Raw genomic sequence first — 18,677 nt, 5'->3', positions numbered from 1 at the left:
CATAAGTCGTACGACATTACTTCTCCCCTGGGCTTGGGAGCTTGCAAGAGGTCTCGGACTAGGCGAACGACAGGCACGAACAGACGAACCCTCGGTCGCAACACTGAAAACACTTTGCGCACTAATCACTTTCCCACGATTTTCCGCTGTGGCACTCTGACACTTTAGCTCTTTAAAGTCAGCCATGAGTTGATTACGATCTGTAGCTAACAACTCAACTCTTTCACCCAAAGCATGAATGGCACGTAACATGTCCCGCATTGATGGTTCCTGAGTGCCAGTAGGGGGTTCACGCACAACCACTACAGGGGAAGGATTAGGTTCAGGGGCATGGGGAGAGGAAAAATCTACTGATCTAGAGGAACTCCTCCTCACCCTATCTCTCTCTAGCTTACGAGAATACTTGTCATATTCGAGCCAATCGAATTCCGAAAGGCCCACGCATTCCTCACACCGATCTCCTAATTGACAGGTTTTACCCCGACAATTAGAACACACAGTATGTGGGTCGAGAGAAGCCTTTGGAAGATGCCTATTGCAATCCCTAGCATTACACTTACGAAATCTAGGAATTTGAGAAGCGTCAGCCATTTTGAATTAGTCAAAGAAAGTCCAAAAAATAATCCAAGTCATCAACAATTAAATCTGTCCAAAAAAGAGTTCAAGAGTTTAAGTTGAGGAAAAACACCTGCACTGCGAAAGCTCAAACCAAAATGAAGTACTTCACCAAGTCTGTTGAAAAAACTCCAGGTTATACAGCGAGTAGTGATACGTCTTGTCGTTAAGGCCGACAGAGAAGAATTGAGGCTTGTTTACATGCATATGCGGTATCTGGCCAATAGTTGGAGCTGGTGGGCACACCCGCAACCTTCATAGCGATTGCTCGCGAGTTTTTGTGTGTTTTTCTGTCGAGCCGCTGGAGCAGCAGCTATTATATATTCACCGGCTAAGTTAAATATTTAAAACTGTTATATATAAACTATGAAGAGCGACTTATTTCAATCTGTTCAACATAAAAACATTAACTGTTATTTTGAGCGTCCTAACGGTTATTTTTCCTATAAAAGTACAGATATCAAGTATTCTATAGTTATGATGATTGAAATAACTATACAAAAATTTTCATTTATTATTATTACTATATCTCTTATATCTAATATTGTAGCTAAATTACAATGAGTAATTTCAGTTCAGTAACAACAGTGCTTTATCAAGATCTATATCAATGCCCTTGATGGTCGTTATTTTCTACTTTTAGGCCATAGGGAAATGTTCCTTCAATAACCACACAAAATGGAATACTACTTACCCAACTATTTGTCCCATATCATCCTCAGCAACATATGAGAGTTGGGGCCATGAAAGACCATGATATAAATAGTATTTCATCTGGTAGTTTTCAGGCAAGCAGAGAAGATTACAATGCTGCATGTGCATTAAGTCTTCAGGCTGTTAAAAAAAAAAAAAAAGATAAATATTGTAAACAACTTATCATTTAATCATAAACGTTTACTGTATGTGAAATACTGTATCACTTAGATTAACTTGGTTTTACTTGACAAATTATATATATTCTGACACTGATACATGCAGTATTGCTTTATTAGTTCAATGTTACAATGTGTGGTATCATGTAGTCCCATGTAGCTATGAATAAAGGGCAGTCTCTACCTAGCACCCAAGCCATCAAGACCTGTCTTTTAATCACTACAACCTCTTGCATATTATATCATGGTGGCAGCGTGGTAACGCAACCCACGCCATTCCATCAACAAACCCGGACCATAGAGACACTTTACATGCCTCTCCTGTCCGTAATAACTGAGAAGAGGACTCATAATCAGCCCAAGTTTATTACCAGCGGCCGCAGATGACGCCATTTTCACCCAACGGCAACTGAACAAAGACTGTCATACCGGCCCAGATAACAACCGTACATAACTTATATCGTCAGAATATGGCATAGAATGGACATTAGTGCACCGTGATTACAGTGAGAATAGTGAAGAAAGTTGTGAATAGGGTACTTACAAGTATTTTGGCCATTGTTATCCGCGCACTACTTCACAAAATGAGCCAAACAACGACGTACATTCAGCAGTGTAAACAAAACTGAAAACCGTGCCGACTACCAGTGACAAATTTTCGTAGTGATTTCCATACTCTTATTATATGATTTCCATACTCTTATTATATGTCTCTTTTTGTGAACCGTAAACTGTGTTATTAATCCAATCACTATCTATCTATTGTGTAACACTCGAAACCAAATCCAATCATGGCCCAGCCTAAATGCCCAAGTATGGACTGGGCTCACCAGCCCCTGGCCGAGTCATTTCGTGCATTCAAGGCGCGCATGAACTTATACCTCGAAGACCAGGAAGTCACAGACCCGGGCAAGCAAGCAACTAAAATCAAAATTGCCCTCGGCGATGAGGGCATGAGGCGTATCTTGGCGAGCGGCCTCACTGAACAGGAGCAACGTGTGCCGCAGAACATATGGAGGCTTATTGAAAGTGAGGTTGATGCAACGGTCAAAATAAATTTCCGAGTTCACCGCCTCGAATTTGCAAATACCAAACAGAAACCTGCTGAAACAATCAGTCAATTCCTGGCCAGACTCCGTGAAAAAGCGACAAAGTGCGAGTTTGAAGACAGAGAACTCAACGAACGACTTATCGAAATGACCATACTACGAACACAATTCGAAGAATTTCGGAAAGAACTCTTAACTAAACCGAAGGGCTATGCTGTGAGCAACGTTCTAGAGAGAGGTCGGGAATACGAGGCCATTGCGGCCTCCACGGCATCATTACGCTCCATACAGATGAGCTCTGAGAACACAAGTACAAGCCATACCAACGTGGATGCAATTCGAAGGGAAAGCAACGAGACACGGAACAAACTACAAACCACGGACAACCCCTGCTGGAACTGTGGGCTTAGCCATCCCATAAGGTCATGCCCCGCTTACAATGACAGATGCAGTGGTTGTGGCATCAAGGGGCACTGGAAAAAGATGTGCCGCAAAACTGATGGAGGCAGAACAATGCCAGGAGACAACATGCAACAGACACAACGTCAGAGCAAGACAAGAGGGCGCTCCTACCGACGGCCGAATCGGGCTCCTAACCACAGGCAACACGAAGTCATGGTTAAAGAAAACTCTAATCTTGATGAAGAAACAGATTATATGCCAAACTTCGACATGATAACGATATCCGACATAGGAGTGGCACTGAAACGAGAAGCATTCTCAAAGCTCATGGTCAAGCATGAAAACCCCCCAGCCTATGGGCCCCTGAAACTCAAAATCGACACAGGTTCCGGTGGCAATACGCTGCCCTTGCGGACATACAAGCAAATGTTTGGTGATGCACCCACCAGCCTCGTACTATCCCCAGAACCATCAGTAAGACTAACATCATACAGTGGCGACAATATTCCCTGCCTAGGATCACTAATGCTCAGCGTCCGCAAACTCAGCAACCCAGCATTCTCGCAAGAAAAGTTCTTCGTGGTTGATGTGTCTGGTCCAGCCATACTTGGCCTTCCCTCATGCCAAAAACTCGGTATTGTGAATATCAATGTCAACGACGTTACTGGAATACCTGAGCAACCAAGCCAACAAGGCCCTATTAGGTCAGTCGAACAACTAAAAGCACAATTCCCAGCACAGTTTGACTGTATCGGCAAACTAAAAGAGCCCGCGATGCTCCACCTCAAGGATGACGCGATACCTTTCTGTGATCCGCCCGTAAGGTGAGTATCCACCTGAAGCCCCGCATCAAGTCCGAGCTTGACACTATGGAGAAAGAGGGGGTTATCAGACGCGTAACGGCACACACAGACTGGTGTAGCAGCCTTGTGTATGTCACAAAACCCGATGGAAGCCTACGGATCTGCCTGGACCCCAAGCGGCTCAACCAAAACCTCAAAAGATGTCCCCACAAGATTCCCACTCTAGAAGAGATCAACCCGGTATTCTCCAAAGCGAAAGTGTTCTCCAAGCTAGACGCCAAAGCAGGCTACTGGAGTATACCGCTACACGAGGACTCACAACTACTGACAACGTTCCGAACACCACACGGCCGGTATTGTTGGACAAGGCTACCATTCGGGCTGAATGTAAGCCAGGACATATTTCAAGCCAGGATGGACTCCATCATCGAGAATTCCCAGGTGTTGTTGGCATCGCTGATGACGTGGCAATATGTGGGAAAGACCAGTCGGAACACGACAAAAACCTGATGGGGTTCATGCAGCGTGCAGCCCAACACGGACTCAGCCTAAACTCGAAGAAATGCTCCATTTCAAAACCAGAAATCGAGTTTTTCGGGACACGCTATACCAGCAAGGGCATGATGCCAGACCCGTCAAAGGTACACGACCTGCATAGCATGCCGTCACCCTCCAATAAAGAGGAACTACAGAGATTTCTGGGAGTAATGACTTACCTCAGCCCCTATGTACCACATTACTCAGCTCAGTCACAAAGACTTCGAGATCTGATCAAGGAAGATGTGCCCTTCCAATGGGAAGAAGACCATGAATCCACCTATCAACACCTGAAACGCCAAATAGCACCATCAAGCACGCTGTCTTACTATGACCCAACTCGACCCGTGACTCTTGAAGTCGATGCATCGCAAAAAGGGCTCGGGGCGGCCCTCATCCAAGACGGGAAGGTAATAGCCTTCGCCAGCAAAGCCCTGACACCAACGCAGGCAAATTACAGCAATATCGAGCGAGAGGCCCTTGGACTAGTACACGGCGTGCAACGATTTCATACTTACCTATACGGAAGAGACTTCGAAGCTGTCACTGACCACAAACCCCTCGTTAATATCTGGGAGAAGCCACTTATCAGTGCCCCACCTAGACTACAACGTCTCTTCTTGAAACTGCAGGGGTATGACATGAGGGTCAAGTACAAGGAAGGACGAACCCTTGTACTCTCCGACGCCCTATCACGCCTTCCTAACCCACAAAATGACAAGGAAATCCCTTTGGATACACGAGTGGACGGACTGGAACTAGATGACATCGACGTGATATCAGTTGCACTCATAAAATTTGGTCCCCAGATTTTGGAAGAGGTCCGCCATAGGTCTGACACCGACCCAGTGCTGCGCACTCTCAAGCATACTATCATCGAGGGTTGGCCTACCTCAGTAAAAGGCTGTCACCCCGATATCCGCCAGTTTTTCTCATACAGAGAATGCCTTGCCGTGGAAGACGGAGTCATATTCAAAGGGCGACAAGTTATCATCCCCAAAGAGGTCAGAGGCCGGGTATTGGACCAGCTCCACCGGTCCCACCAAGGGATCACAAAAACACAAGCCCTGGCACGGGAGTGTGTATTCTGGCCCAACATTGCAAAGGATATAGAGGACAAGGTCAGGGCATGTGACATATGCCAGAAGTACCAGCCCCAGCAAAGTCCTAGTGAAACCACGCATCATGACATTCCCCCAATGCCCTGGTTCAAAGTCGCTTCGGACATCTTCCAAATTGGCCACAAGACATATCTGATCACAACTGATTATTTCACAAAATTCCCGATAGTCACCGAACTAAAAAACCTGTCATCTGAAAGTGTGGCCAACCACCTCAAATTCCTGTGTTCGCTGTTCGGATGCCCCAAAACCCTGGTCTCAGACAATGGACCTCAATACACGGGAGCAGCCATGAGGGACTTTACAAAAGCCTGGGGTATTGAGCACATCACATCAAGCCCACATTACCCTCAGTCTAATGGCCTCGCGGAGCGCGCAGTTGGAACATGCAAGGCGATTATCAAAAAATGCCTTGAGACAGGCGGTGATATGCATACTGCATTACTCCACTTACGGGCCACCCCGATCGACAATAAGACAACCAGCCCCGCAGAGCTCATGTTTGGTCGCCATGTGACCACTGACCTACCAGGCAGATACGAACCACATCTCGCACACATCACGACCCGCAACCACCTCCAGGACCGCCTAGGACCAAATCGGACACAACGGCACTTCACAGACCTCCAACCCGAACAACCAGTCCGAATATTCGACAAGGCCTGCCACACATGGGTGCCAGGCAGAGTGGTACGTAAGTCAGAAGAACCCCAATCATACATTGTGGAAGCCCAAAACGGAGCGTGTCTCAGGAGGAACCGGTCCCACATCCGTCCGACACCGCTCGCGACAAACACAGAACCGCCCAACACCTGGCAGCAGGCTCCAACATCATCAGCACAGCCTCCACCACGACCCGCCGATATATCGCTGCCGCCACTTAGTGAGACCGAAATAACCCACCAAAGACCCGCAACTAGTGATAACTCTACAGACCCGACAGCGGTGTATACCAAGTCAGGCCGGCTGGTGAAAACCCCATCCAGATATATTGAAAGTAACGCAGTCACATACCGTAAATTCCCATAAAGTGTTAAGTTAAATAATAATAATATACAACTCCCCCCCCCCCCTCGTTTCATGACCGAAAATTCTGAGAGGTCGTTACCAGAGTTTGAAACTCAAGAAAAGTTATCAGTCTCAGGACTGATAAGTGATTCAGAATAATTTATTTTATTTGAAAATTTACGAGTCTCGGACTGGAGAACAGGCTCCATTTCGAACACTCGTTACATGTGTATCAGGTTTCCATTTTGTTTTAATATATTTTGGGTGTTGTTGTTCCTTGCATCAAAAAAAAAAAAAAAAAAAAAAAAAAAAAAAAAAAAAAAAAAAATTTGCCATTTATTTTCATATTTATGACTGCCCTGCTGTAACCAACACTATTCTGACCAAAGTCTGCAAAGATAATAGCTATTATGTTTATATTATTATCCACAATCACAAATTGTACTATGCATGTTTATTGTGAAGGGATGAAAACAATGGAATACGTTTGAATATGGAACTTTCATCGTTTATTTCTTTGTACTTATATGCCAGATTAGTTATTATGTGTAATCAATTCTTTGTATGTGATAAGGGGGATGTGGTATCATGTAGTCCCATGTAGCTATGAATAAAGGGCAGTCTCTACCTGGCACCCAAGCCATCAAGACCTGTCTTTTAATCACTACAACCTCTTGCATATTATATCACAATGATCTACTAATATAATAGAAACAGCATTGGCAGCATCTAACGAATATTATACACTGTAAATTTTATAAATAAAAATGACAAATTTGTAATCATTTGTATTTTTCCTAGCATACAAACGTTTCTCTATTCATATTGGGTATATTGTTTTCAGCAAAGCTAAACTAGCCATGATAATTTTAAGTGAGGGATAACTAACGCATCCTAAAACCATTGTTCTCTCATCTTGGATAGTGCCATAGCCTCTATTCCATGGTCTTCCACTCTCTTGGGTTTGAGTTCTCTTGCTTGAGGGTACACTCGGGCACGCTATTCTATCTTTTTTCTCTTCCTCTTATTTTCTTAAAGTTTTTATAGTTTATATAGGAGAAATTTATTTTAATCTCATTGCTCTTCTCGAAATATTTCATTTTTCTTTGTTTCCTTTCCTCACTGAGCTTTTTTTTTTCCTGTTGAAGCCGCTGGGCTTAGAGCATCCAGCTTTTCCAATCAGGGTTGTAGCTTAGCAAGTAATAATAATAATAATAATAATAATAGAGGTTGGGGTAGCCCGGCTACCCCGTTCACTCACACACCTAGTTTGAGTACTGTAACCACTTTGCTTATTGGCAGAGCTTATTGGGGGATAGGGTAGCGGGCCAATGTGTATAAATAGTGGAATGTTTGTATGCTAGGAAAAATACAAATTATCACAAATCTGTCATTTGTTCCAGCACAAATACAAACCTTCCACTATTTATATTGGGTAGATTTACAATAAGGGTTTGTGTGAAAAAAAAACTCATTCATTGTTTTTATGTTAGGTAAAATATCAATTCCTTTCAAAATTATCAGCTTTATTTATTATTATACTATTTTTGTTAAGCATTAGGCGGCCTCAAAAAAATGACTTACAGTAGTCTCTTATTGTTTCTCTTAACAGGTAACTGCAACAATACCCTACGTGCAGTAGGAAGTCAAGTAGAGATGTAATGATTGGAACATCTCTGTTCTGATCATGCTGTATTTCAGACATCTTGGTTATGATCGACCCGAAAAGACTAATTAATGATCTGTTGAAGTTGAAAATTCAAATGTTCTGCTAATAAGTGTCTCCTGCAAAACCTTTTATACCGATATGTTTGTTACCTTGAACCTAACCCTTCTGTGGAGGCTCGTTTCCCTTCCCCCGGCGGTTGTGCTGAAAGACGTTTGCGGGGAGGGGAACGAGGCGATGGTGACCTGTCGATACAATGTTCCCTTGCCTGGAGAACCTACTCATGGTAACTGCGCAATGGCGCAGGTGAGCGATGGCACACTGGCGAGCACTGGTGCATTGGCGAGAGGTGGTGCGCCGGAGAGCGTTGGCGCGCAGTAAGGCGCTATGCAGTGTTGCGCTGTTTCCCTAGAATGCACAGGTGGGCGCGGGAGTGCAGGAGAGCGTTGGCGCACAGTCAGACACTACGCAGGATGTTGCGCAGTTTCCCTAGAATGCGCAGGAGTGTGCTGGCGCGCAGTTCGGCACTACACAGGAGGTTGCTGGAGAGCAGCTACAGGAGAATGCTGAGGTTTTGGTGAGCGCTGTTGCACCAAGGAGCGCTGACGAGCTCAGGCTGGAGAGCGCAATTTCACTAGTGAGTGTTGGCAAGCTGGCAAACGTTACTTCCTAAAACAGCGAGACTGCCATGGAGAGCAACGCTAATTGGGAGATCGCTGAGGACGAGCAGGAGAAGGCTGTATGTCTAGCGAAAGCCGAAGCGTTGTAGGGCGCTCACAAGCTGGAGAGCGTAAGCACTCTGTAAAGCAAGAAGGAGCAGGCTGGCAATGATGAGACCTTGGTGAGCGCTGGTGCACTGCAGGATGCTGGCGAGCAGGAGTGTGTTGGCACACATCTGCATGCTTAGGTAGGACCTCAGGAGGCTATACCGGAGACAGGAACAGTGATGGCTGGTTGGCATGTCGGGTGGTAGGATGAACAGGAACAGGGATGTGCCCTTCGGAAGGGCGAACATCCACCGATGGAGATCGTGAACGATCTACAGAAAAGTCCAGGACCGAAGTCAGAGGACTAGCAGCAGCATCATCGGGAGAAGATCCAGGAACTGTCGAAGGTCGAGGGCCAGGAGACGACTGAAGTGGAGACTCCTCTGCAGGGGACAGCTGTGATGACGAGGCTGAAGAGCCGAAGAGGCGCCTTTTCACTCACGGTGATGGACGACCTATAAGGCAAAGCGGAGGGCGAGCGTTGCGCCTGAGACGCCCTCTAGGGGCCGTTGGATCAGCACGCTGACCATGAGCAGCAGCAGTCCTCCTTAGAGGAGTCTCTAAGAGAGAACTCCCCCAAGGGGGAGAAACACTCGCAGGAAACATATGTAGGATTAGGTTTCCCCCTCAAAGGATGATCATGAACAGGGGAAACTAAGTCAGCAGCAACAACTGGAGTGTCTTGGCAGTGACATCGGCAGAAACCACAGAAAAAACCTCAGTTACCACGACGTTGACGAGAGCAAGAGGATCCACCTCAGCTCTGCACACTTGCACCACGAAGCATGTGCTGCAGCAAGGAGTCTTTGGAGGGCGGACGACCACACCTGCAAAACAGAAGACATAAACAAGGCCTCACCCGGGGGGAAAGGTGGAGCCACTTTGATAGGGGAAGAACACCATCTCTCGAGGACCGGGGTTGGTCGCAAATAAAAGGGTCTACGCTACTACTCGACGGTCTTTCAGAAGAGGCCGAACGAGTAGGAGCTTCGGAGGAAGGTCGGGACACGGAAGAGGAGGTCTTGGGTTTTTTCCCTTTTGAAGGAACCTTCAAAGGAGAAATATCCCGCATAGACTTCTTCTTCCGTCGTCGCCCGAACCTCTCCCACTAGGAGACAGACCACTCCCGACACTCAATATGACAAATTCGTAGATAATTTGTATTTTTCCTAACCATACAAACTTTAGCTATTTAAATAGGGTATTACTTTCGGCGTAGCTGAAATGACGAGCCATTAGAATTTTAACGAGGGTTTACTAACACCTCGCTAGTTAGCGAGGGGGTAGGGGAGGGGTAGCTAGCTACCCTTCCCCCCTCACACACCGGTGAACTAGTTCACTTTGCTTAGAGGTAGGACTTCCCGGGGGACAGGGCTGGCGGGCAAGTTTGATTAAATAGCTAGGGTTTGTATATGGTTAGGAAAAATACAAATTATCTACAAATTTGTCATTTGTTCCATAACCGAAATACAAACCACGCTATTTAAATAGGGTGACTTAACCCTTAGGAAGGGTGGTAAGTCCCAGCCGTTACTGGCCTTTTGACTTTTGCCCAGGGACTCAATATCTGAGTGTGTAGAACTCGAGATAAGGAGTCCCTGCACCTCGCAATTACCTTGCTCTGCAAGGACCGCGGCCTACGTAAGCGTGTGTGTGAAGGAATGAAGTGTGACTCGTCCTAGGAAGTTGACCTGGAGTCCATTAGATGGAATTCTAGGTTAGGACGTTCCCAATACCACCTCGTCAGGGTATGGGGGACGTGACAGTATTATCTTAATACTGTATTAGGAACACAAGGAAGCATGGTTTACCCGCAGTGGTTTTAGGTCAGCTGTGCAGAGAACCCAGGATGCTGCTTTCCCCAAGAGAGGGGAGGATGAAAAAAAGAATAAGGGCAAGGCATATCTTTTCATTCATGCAGACTAACACCGGGTAACAATGCCCTCAACCTTCTGCTGCTTGTCCACTAAGGAGCCTGAGGTTTGAACCAGCTGTTGTGCAGCCACCACAGGGCCGATAGAGAACGTATCGAGACTCCTGTGGGTCACGTCCTGCAGGTAGTGGGCTGTGAAGGTCGTTTGACGCTTCCAAACCCCTGCTTGTAGAACCTGCGTCACTGAGTAGTTTCTCTTGAATGCCAGGGATGTATCGATGCCTCTGACATCATGTGCTCTAGGGCGACGTGACGGAGGAGGGTCTGGATTCAGGGAATGGTGGATGACCCTGCGAATCCATGCTGATATAGTGTTCTTAGTGACCCTCCTCTTCGTCCTTCCTGTGCTCACAAACAATGCTTGCACTCGAGGACGAATTGCAGCTGTTCTCTTAAGATAGAGCCTCAGACTCCTTACTGGGCAAAGTAGGATATGGTCTGGGTCATCTGTTACAGAACGGAGATTCGAAATCCGGAAAGAGTCGAATCGGGGGTCCGGCACTCTTGGATTTCGAGTCTTAGCCACAAACTCAGGGACAAACCTGAACGTTATCTTTACCCATCCCCTTGAATGGGCGATGTCATACGAGAGACCATGAAGTTCGCTGACTCGCTTGGCCGAGGCCAAAGCAAGTAGGAACACCGTCTTCCAAGTCAGGTGGCGATCAGAAGCCTGGCGTAATGGTTCGACGGAGGTCTCTTAAGAGACCTGAGGACTCGAACCACGCTCCCTGGAGGAGGTCTCACTTCCGACTGAGGGCAGATAAGTTCATAACTTCGTATGAGTGGTTCCAGCGAGGGGGAAATGTCTATTCCTTTTAGCCTGAAGGCAAGACTTAAGGCTGAGTGATAGCCTTTCACTGAAAGGCGCATCTCTTCCCCGCAAATACACGAGAAACTCCGCTATTGCTGGAATAGTGACATCGAGTGGAGAGATATCCCTTCCACGACACCAACCACAGAAGACTCTCCACTTCGCCAGGGTAGACTCCTGCGGATGACTTTCGCAGGTGTCGAGACATCCTTTCCGCAACTTGTTACGAAAAGCCTCTCTCTTTGAGATGTTGGATAGTCTCCAGGCGTGAAGCCGCAGCGATGCTACGGCTTTGTGGGAGATGTTGGAGTGTGGTCGTTTGAGTAGCTCGTGTCGAGGAGGGAGTTCTCTCGGGAGTTCCGTCAGGAGCTGCAGAAGGTCCGGGAACCACTCTGTGTGATGCCATAGCGGAGCTACTAAGGTCATTGACAGGTCAACCGATATTCTGGTCTTGTTGAGCACCCTTCTCATCAGACAGAACGGGGGAAAGGCGTAAACGCCGATGTTGACACACCTTTGTTGGAAGGCATCTTGTCAGAGTGCCTTGGGGTCCGGGACTGGGGAGCAGTACAGCGGAAGCTTGAAATTCAAGGCTGTCGCGAACAGATCCACCGTCGGGGAACCCCACAAAGTCAGGACTTTGTTGGCTACTAGAGGATCCAAAGACCACTCGGTACTCACTATCTGGGATGCCCTGCTCAGACTGTCGGCGAGCACATTCCTTTTGCCCGAAATGAAGCGAGCCGATAGTGGAAACGAGTAAACTTCGGTCCATCTCAGTATCTTTACTGCAAGATGGGATAGCTGTTGTGAAAAGGTACCTCCCTGCTTGTTGATGTAAGCCACTACCGTGGTGTTGTCGCTCCTCACCACCACGGAGTGAATCGCCAGATACTGTTGGAACTGTTGAAGTGCCAGAAATACGGCCTTCATCTCTAGCAGGTTTATGTGGAGACACTTTTCTGATTCTGACCATAGGCCTGAGGTCCTGTGGTTCAGGACATGGGGCCCCCACCCTTCTTTGAGGCGTCCGAGAACAGCATCAAATCCGGGGGGAGGACGAGAAGATCCACTCCCTTTCGGAGGTTTTCGTCTGTCACCCACCACTGAAGGTCCGTCCGTTCCGCAGGACCCATAGGGACCAAAACGTCCAGGGAATCGTGACCTTGATTCCACCGGGACTTGGGCCGCCATTGCAAGGATCTCATCCTGAGGTGCCCATTTGGAACTAGATGGGCCAGGGAGGAAAGGTGACTGAGAAGATGTAACCATGATTGGGCTGGGAGTTCTTCTCGTCTGAGGAAAGAATCTGCGACCCTCCTCAGCCTTGCTATTCTGTCGTCTGATGGAAAGGCTTTGTGGAGATTGGTGTCCAAGATCATGCCTAGATATACCAGTTGTTGAGATGGAGGCAAAGAAGACTTCACAAGATTTACCATGATCCCTAGATCTTGGCAAAGTCTCAGAAGCTTGTCCCGGTGTCGAAGAAGGATCGACTCCAAGTCTGAAAGGATCAGCCAGTCGTCCAGATAGCAGAGGAGACGGATGCCGATCCTGTGTGCCCACGAAGAGATCAGGGTGAACACTCTGGTGAATACCTGAGGTGCTGTGGAGACCGAAACACAGCACCTTGAACTGGTAGATCTTGTTGTCTAGGCTGAATCTCAAGTACTTCCTTGAAGACGGATGGATTGGGATCTGGAAGTACGCGTCCTTCCGATCCAGTGTACACATGAAGTCTTGTGGTCTCACTGCAAGTCTGACCGTGTCTGCTATCTCCATGCTGAACGGAGTTTGTTTGACAAACCCGTACAGAGCTGAGAGGTCGATGACTGGTCTCCAGCCTCCAGACGCCTTATTTACAAGAAAGAGTCGACTGAAGAAGCCTGGGAACCGTCGACGATCTCTTGGAGAGCATCCTTCTTTAGCATGGTCTCGTCTTCTGCCCGTAGGGCTAGCCCCTTTGCCGATCCCATGGCATAGGAGCTCAACGACACTGGATTCGCTGTCAGGGGAGGTAGAGATGTTGTGAACGGGACGCGATATCCCTGACTGATTACGGAAATCTTCCAGGAATCGGCCCCGAGTTGCTGCCACCTGAATGCGCAACTTTGTAGGCATCGCCCCACTGGTGGACATGCAGGGGGATTGCCAATCCTAGCGTTTGCGGCCTCAGCCACTGCCTCTAGGATTCTTGCCACCCCTGGCTTTTTGCCTTTCTCGTCTTTGAAAGGAAAGGGCTGCTGTTTGGACACCGTCGTCTTTGCTGCCACTGTCAATTTCGTCGTCTTGGACGGGTGAGGTTGTTGAGGTGCTGGAGGTTTGTAGGGCTTTGTTGTGAGAGCCCTTTGGAGGAGAGAGTCCTGATTGGATTTCCTCCACCTCTCAGCTTCCTGTTCCACATCTTTGGGCTCAAACAGACTCTTTCCCATTCCCATAAGGGAAGAGTGTCTGAGCTTGCCGACTTCGAAGGCCGGGACCCTCGAAAGGAACCTTTCTGCCACCACATCACGTCCTTTCAAGATCGAATTGGCCCACAAGTTCGAGGCTTGGTGGGCCAGAACTCAATGGTGCGGGTGCCCGAAAGGAGGAAGGTCTCCAGTGCCTTCCTGGTGCTTTCTTTGGACAGATCTTCGGATCGCAACAGGATGCCAAGAGACCCCAACCAGATGTCCAGCCACGAATTAGCCTGCATGGCGCACTTCGGGACCTTCTCCTGGCTTAGGATCTTTGTCGCCGAGAAAGTCACTTGCCGGCTAGAGACTCTCTCGAGAGGGACTCCCTTGGTAAGCTCTTCCACAGAGTGCAACGGAAGAGCTAAGCCAGACTCCTCCATGATCTCAAAATACCTCCTCTGGTGGAGGTGGGAGGAGCTTGTTGCCAGAAGTGGAACGGCTGAAGGAGGCGAGCTCGGAGAGCTGGCCGTCAACCTTATCCCTAGGCACTCTTCGCCCCTTGGGACCAGGGCAAAACCGCACTAGCCTTAGCGGGTTTCTGAGTGCCAAAGACTCGGTCCAGGACCGTGTCCTTGCCCTCACGAGGAGGAACCTCAGGGTCCTTGAACCCGCTGAGATGCCTCATCAGAGTCAAGACCTGCCAGAAGGCATGCTCTGACTCTTGCTGCTCTCCCCCTGGAGATCTGGCAGCAAAGTCTCCCGTACCCAAAGGCTCTACTTGGGGCGACTCTTAGAGTCCTTCGGTTCCCTCCTAGGAGGAATACGGGACTCCAACAACGAAGTCTGAGGGCTCTTCTCGCCCCAACAACCGCGATTCTCCTGCTCGAGGTGGGGTTTTTCCCATTGGTGCAGTGGGAGAAGGCCTCACCTCGGTAGAGGGAGCACGCTGGCGCTCGCGCGATGGGAAAAACCCAGGGGTCGCGCGCGAGACTGTTGAAAACACTCGCGCACGCGCACACGGGCGAGACTTCATAGGGAGAGCAGGAATCAGATTGACGTGCAGGAACAGAATGAAGAGCCCGTGGGAATGTCGGCGCGCGCGTGGCTGTCAGTGCACGCGCGTAGGAGATTATTGGAGCTTGAAGATCGTCGGCGCTTGTGCGCGAGAGAAGATCGACAGCGCTTAAAGATCGACGGCGCTTAAAGATCGTCGGCGCTTGTGCGCGCAAGACGATCGTTGGCGCTTGTGCGCGAGAGAAGATCGACAGCGCTTAAAGATGAACGGCGCTTGTGCGCGCAAGAAGATCGTCGGCGTTTGCGCGCGTAAGAGGATCGTCGGCGTTTGCGCGAGTAAGAAGATCGTCGGCGCTTGCGAGCGTAAGAAGATCGTCGGTGCGGGGAACCATCGGAGCCTGCGCATGGACGATCGTCGGAGCTTACGTGCGTAGGAAGATCGTCAGCGCTAGCGCGCCAAAGAAGATCGTCTACCAAGAAGATCGTCGGCACTTGAAGATTGTCGGCGCTTGCGCGGGTAAGAAGATCGACGGCACTTGAAGATCGTCGGCGCTTGCGAGCGTAAGAAGATCGTCAGCGCTGACTCGCGAAAGAAGATCGTCGGCGCTTGCGCGCGTAAGAAGATCGTCGGCGCTTGCGCACGTAAGAAGATCGTCAGCGCTTGCGCGCGAAAGAAGATCGTCGGTGCTTGCGCGCGTACGAAGATCGTTGGCGTAAGAAGATCGTCGGCGAGCACAAGCGCGCGCACGCGCTAGGATGAAGGGACAACTGACAGGACGATCAGGAACTGGGACGATCAACACTGGAAGTTCTGATGAGCGCCTGTGCGCTAACTCAGGCATAGTCCCTGGAACAGGATTCCTCTGGATGGAAGTCTCAGGAACAGCAGGAACAGTCAGCGAGCACTTGCGCGCAGGGGATACCTGGCGCTTAAGGGACTTACTCACAGTGTGAGAAAGCCCCTTTTTCCCCAAAGTGACCGGTGCCCGTTGGATAACGGGGTGCGTGGGCGCCCACAGCGTCAGCAGCCAGGAACGGAGACGGCAGGTCAGCAGATCTAGGAGATGGCAAACAAACTGTGGAGAGGTCCCGAACAGCAGGCTGGTCTAAACAGGAACAATCCTCCGAAGAGGAGTCTCTATGAGTGGCCTCTCACGCGAACGAGAGAGGTGAACACTTCGTAGAAGAGACTTGAAGACACTGGTGATGGCGCCCCTTAGGGCCGTTGGATCACCAAGCTGACCTATAAGGAGCAATCCTCCGAAGAGGAGTCCTTATGAGTAGCCTCCCTCGCAAACGAGAGAGGTCACAAGACTGATCCTGCAGCTGCTCAACCCCTTGAGCATAGCTGCAGGTGCAACCGCTCAGCCCCAAGAGCATAGCCACCTGAAGTTTTCAACGCCCGGACTTGCAACTGCTCAGCTCCTTGAGCATGGTTACAAGTGCGGTCGCTCAGCACCAAGAGCATAACCGCCCGAGGACCAGGAAAACCCATCCAGGAATTATTAAGGGATGAGAAGTTCCCCCTCTGCAGGGGAAAAAACTCACACCTGGAGGCGAACCTCCTTAGCATTCTAAGATGAACTAAGGAGCTGACAGTTGTCACGGGAGAACTTCTAAGAGAAGGGAAAACGCCCATGACGATGTCCTAGAGAGACGGCAGCAAAAGCAGACTCCCCAGGCACCAACAGGGCAGCTCTGCTTCGTTGGCACACTTTAGGCAAACGAAGAAAAACTGCATCGTTAACTGGGAAAATAAAATAAATAATTAGTTAACAGAAATTCCCCCGGGAGGAACTCCAAAGAGAAAACCCCGAGGGAATAGAAAACATAAGAGTTACAAATTAAGTATGTGCCCTCCTCCCCCACTGACATTCACGGGAGAAGGGGAGGGCGGAGAACTGTAACAAAAACAGAATTATAACAGAATTATAATTATGTAATTCATCTAAGAATGTTCACAAATAGTAAGAACCACTGACCCCCGAAGGGAAGTGTTCTCCACAGAATGCTGACAAGTTAAAAAAACAATTAGATTTCATTAAAAATAATTGAGACAAATAAACGGAATAGCAACCCAACCCGCACGGGAAAGAAGTTTCCGTAATAGTACGTAGTAGTAGTAAAAGGCTGAACGACCTCGAGTAGAGAGAGAGAGACCGTAGTCAATCTAAACTCCCACGTTCCCTTCCCTGAGAATCCAAGTTCCCCGTAGGGAAGGAGGAACAGCGGAGAAAACAGATGAATGAAGAAAGTCAAGCGATGACGAATCCCCACAGCGGCCGAATTATCGGGAGCCGAAGGAACGACCGAAGGACCAAGGGAGAGGCCGCACCCCATGACGTGAAACCATCCGAATCAAAAGCAAAGTGAGCTAAATCACCAGTGTGTGAATGGGAGCGGTAGTAAGCTATTACCCCTACCCTCGCTAACTAGCGGTATGGTTAGTTAACCCTCGCTAAATTTTAATGGCTCGTCATTTCAGCTTCGCCGAAAGTAATACTGTACCCCTAAATAAATAGCGTAGGTTTGTAGTACAGTTATGGAACAACTGGTATTTCCCGTTGTGTAGGCTGAATCTTAAGTACTTCCTTGAAGATGGATGGATTGGGATCTGGAAGTACGCATCCCTTATGTTCAATCTTACCGCTTGTCTGACTGTGTCTGCCGTAACCATTCTGAACTGAGTTTGCTTGACAAACTTCTTCAGAGCTGAGAAGTCGATGACGGGTCTCCAGCCTCCAGACGCCTATTTCACAAGAAAGAGTCGACTAAAGAAGCCTGGGGACCCGTCCAGGACCTCCTGAAGAGTGCCCTTCTTCAACAGGGTCTGGACTTCTCTCCGGAGGGCCAGCCTCTTCGCTGATCCCATTTCAAAGGAGTCTATTGACACTGGATTCCTGATCAAGGGAGGGAGAGATATTATGAACAGGACACGATACCCTAAACGAATCACCAAGATTGTCCAGGGTTTGGCCCTGAGTTGCTTCCATCTGTCCCAGCAACTTTGTAGGCATCCCCCCACTAGTGGACAAATGGGGAAATGGCTTTCCTAGCGTTTGCGGCCCCGGCCGTTCCCTCTTGGAAATTTTCCTCCCCTGGAGGACTTAGTGCCTTTCCCGTCTTTGATTGGAAAAAGCTTTATAGACACAGGGCTTGGATGTCAAAACCCAATGGAGGAGGGAGTCCTGTTGGGACTTCCTCCATCTCTCAGCAGCAACGTTTTACGTCCTTTTGCTCAAAAAGAGAGAATCCCACTAAAGAGGAGTTCCTGAGCCTAGCGATCTTGGCATTCAGGACCTGCTAATGGATTCTCTCAAACACAGCATCTCAACATTTCAGAATGGTGTTCACCCATAAGTTCGAGACTTGATGGGCGAAAAACTCAATAGTGTGAGTGCCTGAGAAGGAAAGTTTCCATCGCTTTCCTAGTGCGTTCTTGGAGAAATCATCGGTTCGTACCAGGATTTCCAGGGTCCCCAACCACAGATCAAGCCATGAAGTAGCCTGCATGGCATACTTCATGACCTCCTGGTTGAGGATCTCAGATGCCGAGAATGACACCTGGCAGCTGGAGAGCCTCTCTAAAGAGACTCCCTTGATGAGCTCTTCCAGAGAGTGATGGAAAGGAAGAGTTAGACGAGGCTCGTCCAAGATCTCGAAATATCTCCTCTGCTGGA

The 18,677-nt window shown here is 48.6% G+C and overlaps 1 protein-coding gene across 1 annotated transcript in view; it reads right to left on the bottom strand.

Moving 5' to 3' along the window:
* vnc (GNAT family N-acetyltransferase vnc) overlaps nucleotides 1-18,677 on the bottom strand; it is a 130,814-nt gene that overhangs the window by 98,870 nt on the left and 13,267 nt on the right. The window contains exon 2 of the mRNA XM_068357049.1: nucleotides 1,310-1,449. Coding sequence (XP_068213150.1) covers nucleotides 1,310-1,449 — 140 coding nt within the window. The remainder of the gene's footprint in view (nucleotides 1-1,309; nucleotides 1,450-18,677) is intronic.

Source organism: Palaemon carinicauda, chromosome 33 (assembly GCF_036898095.1).
Source record: "Palaemon carinicauda isolate YSFRI2023 chromosome 33, ASM3689809v2, whole genome shotgun sequence".
NCBI classification, from domain to species: Eukaryota; Metazoa; Arthropoda; class Malacostraca; order Decapoda; family Palaemonidae; genus Palaemon; species Palaemon carinicauda.
Note: the sequence above shows the minus strand (reverse complement) of the source record. Positions and strands in the feature narration are given on the sequence as shown.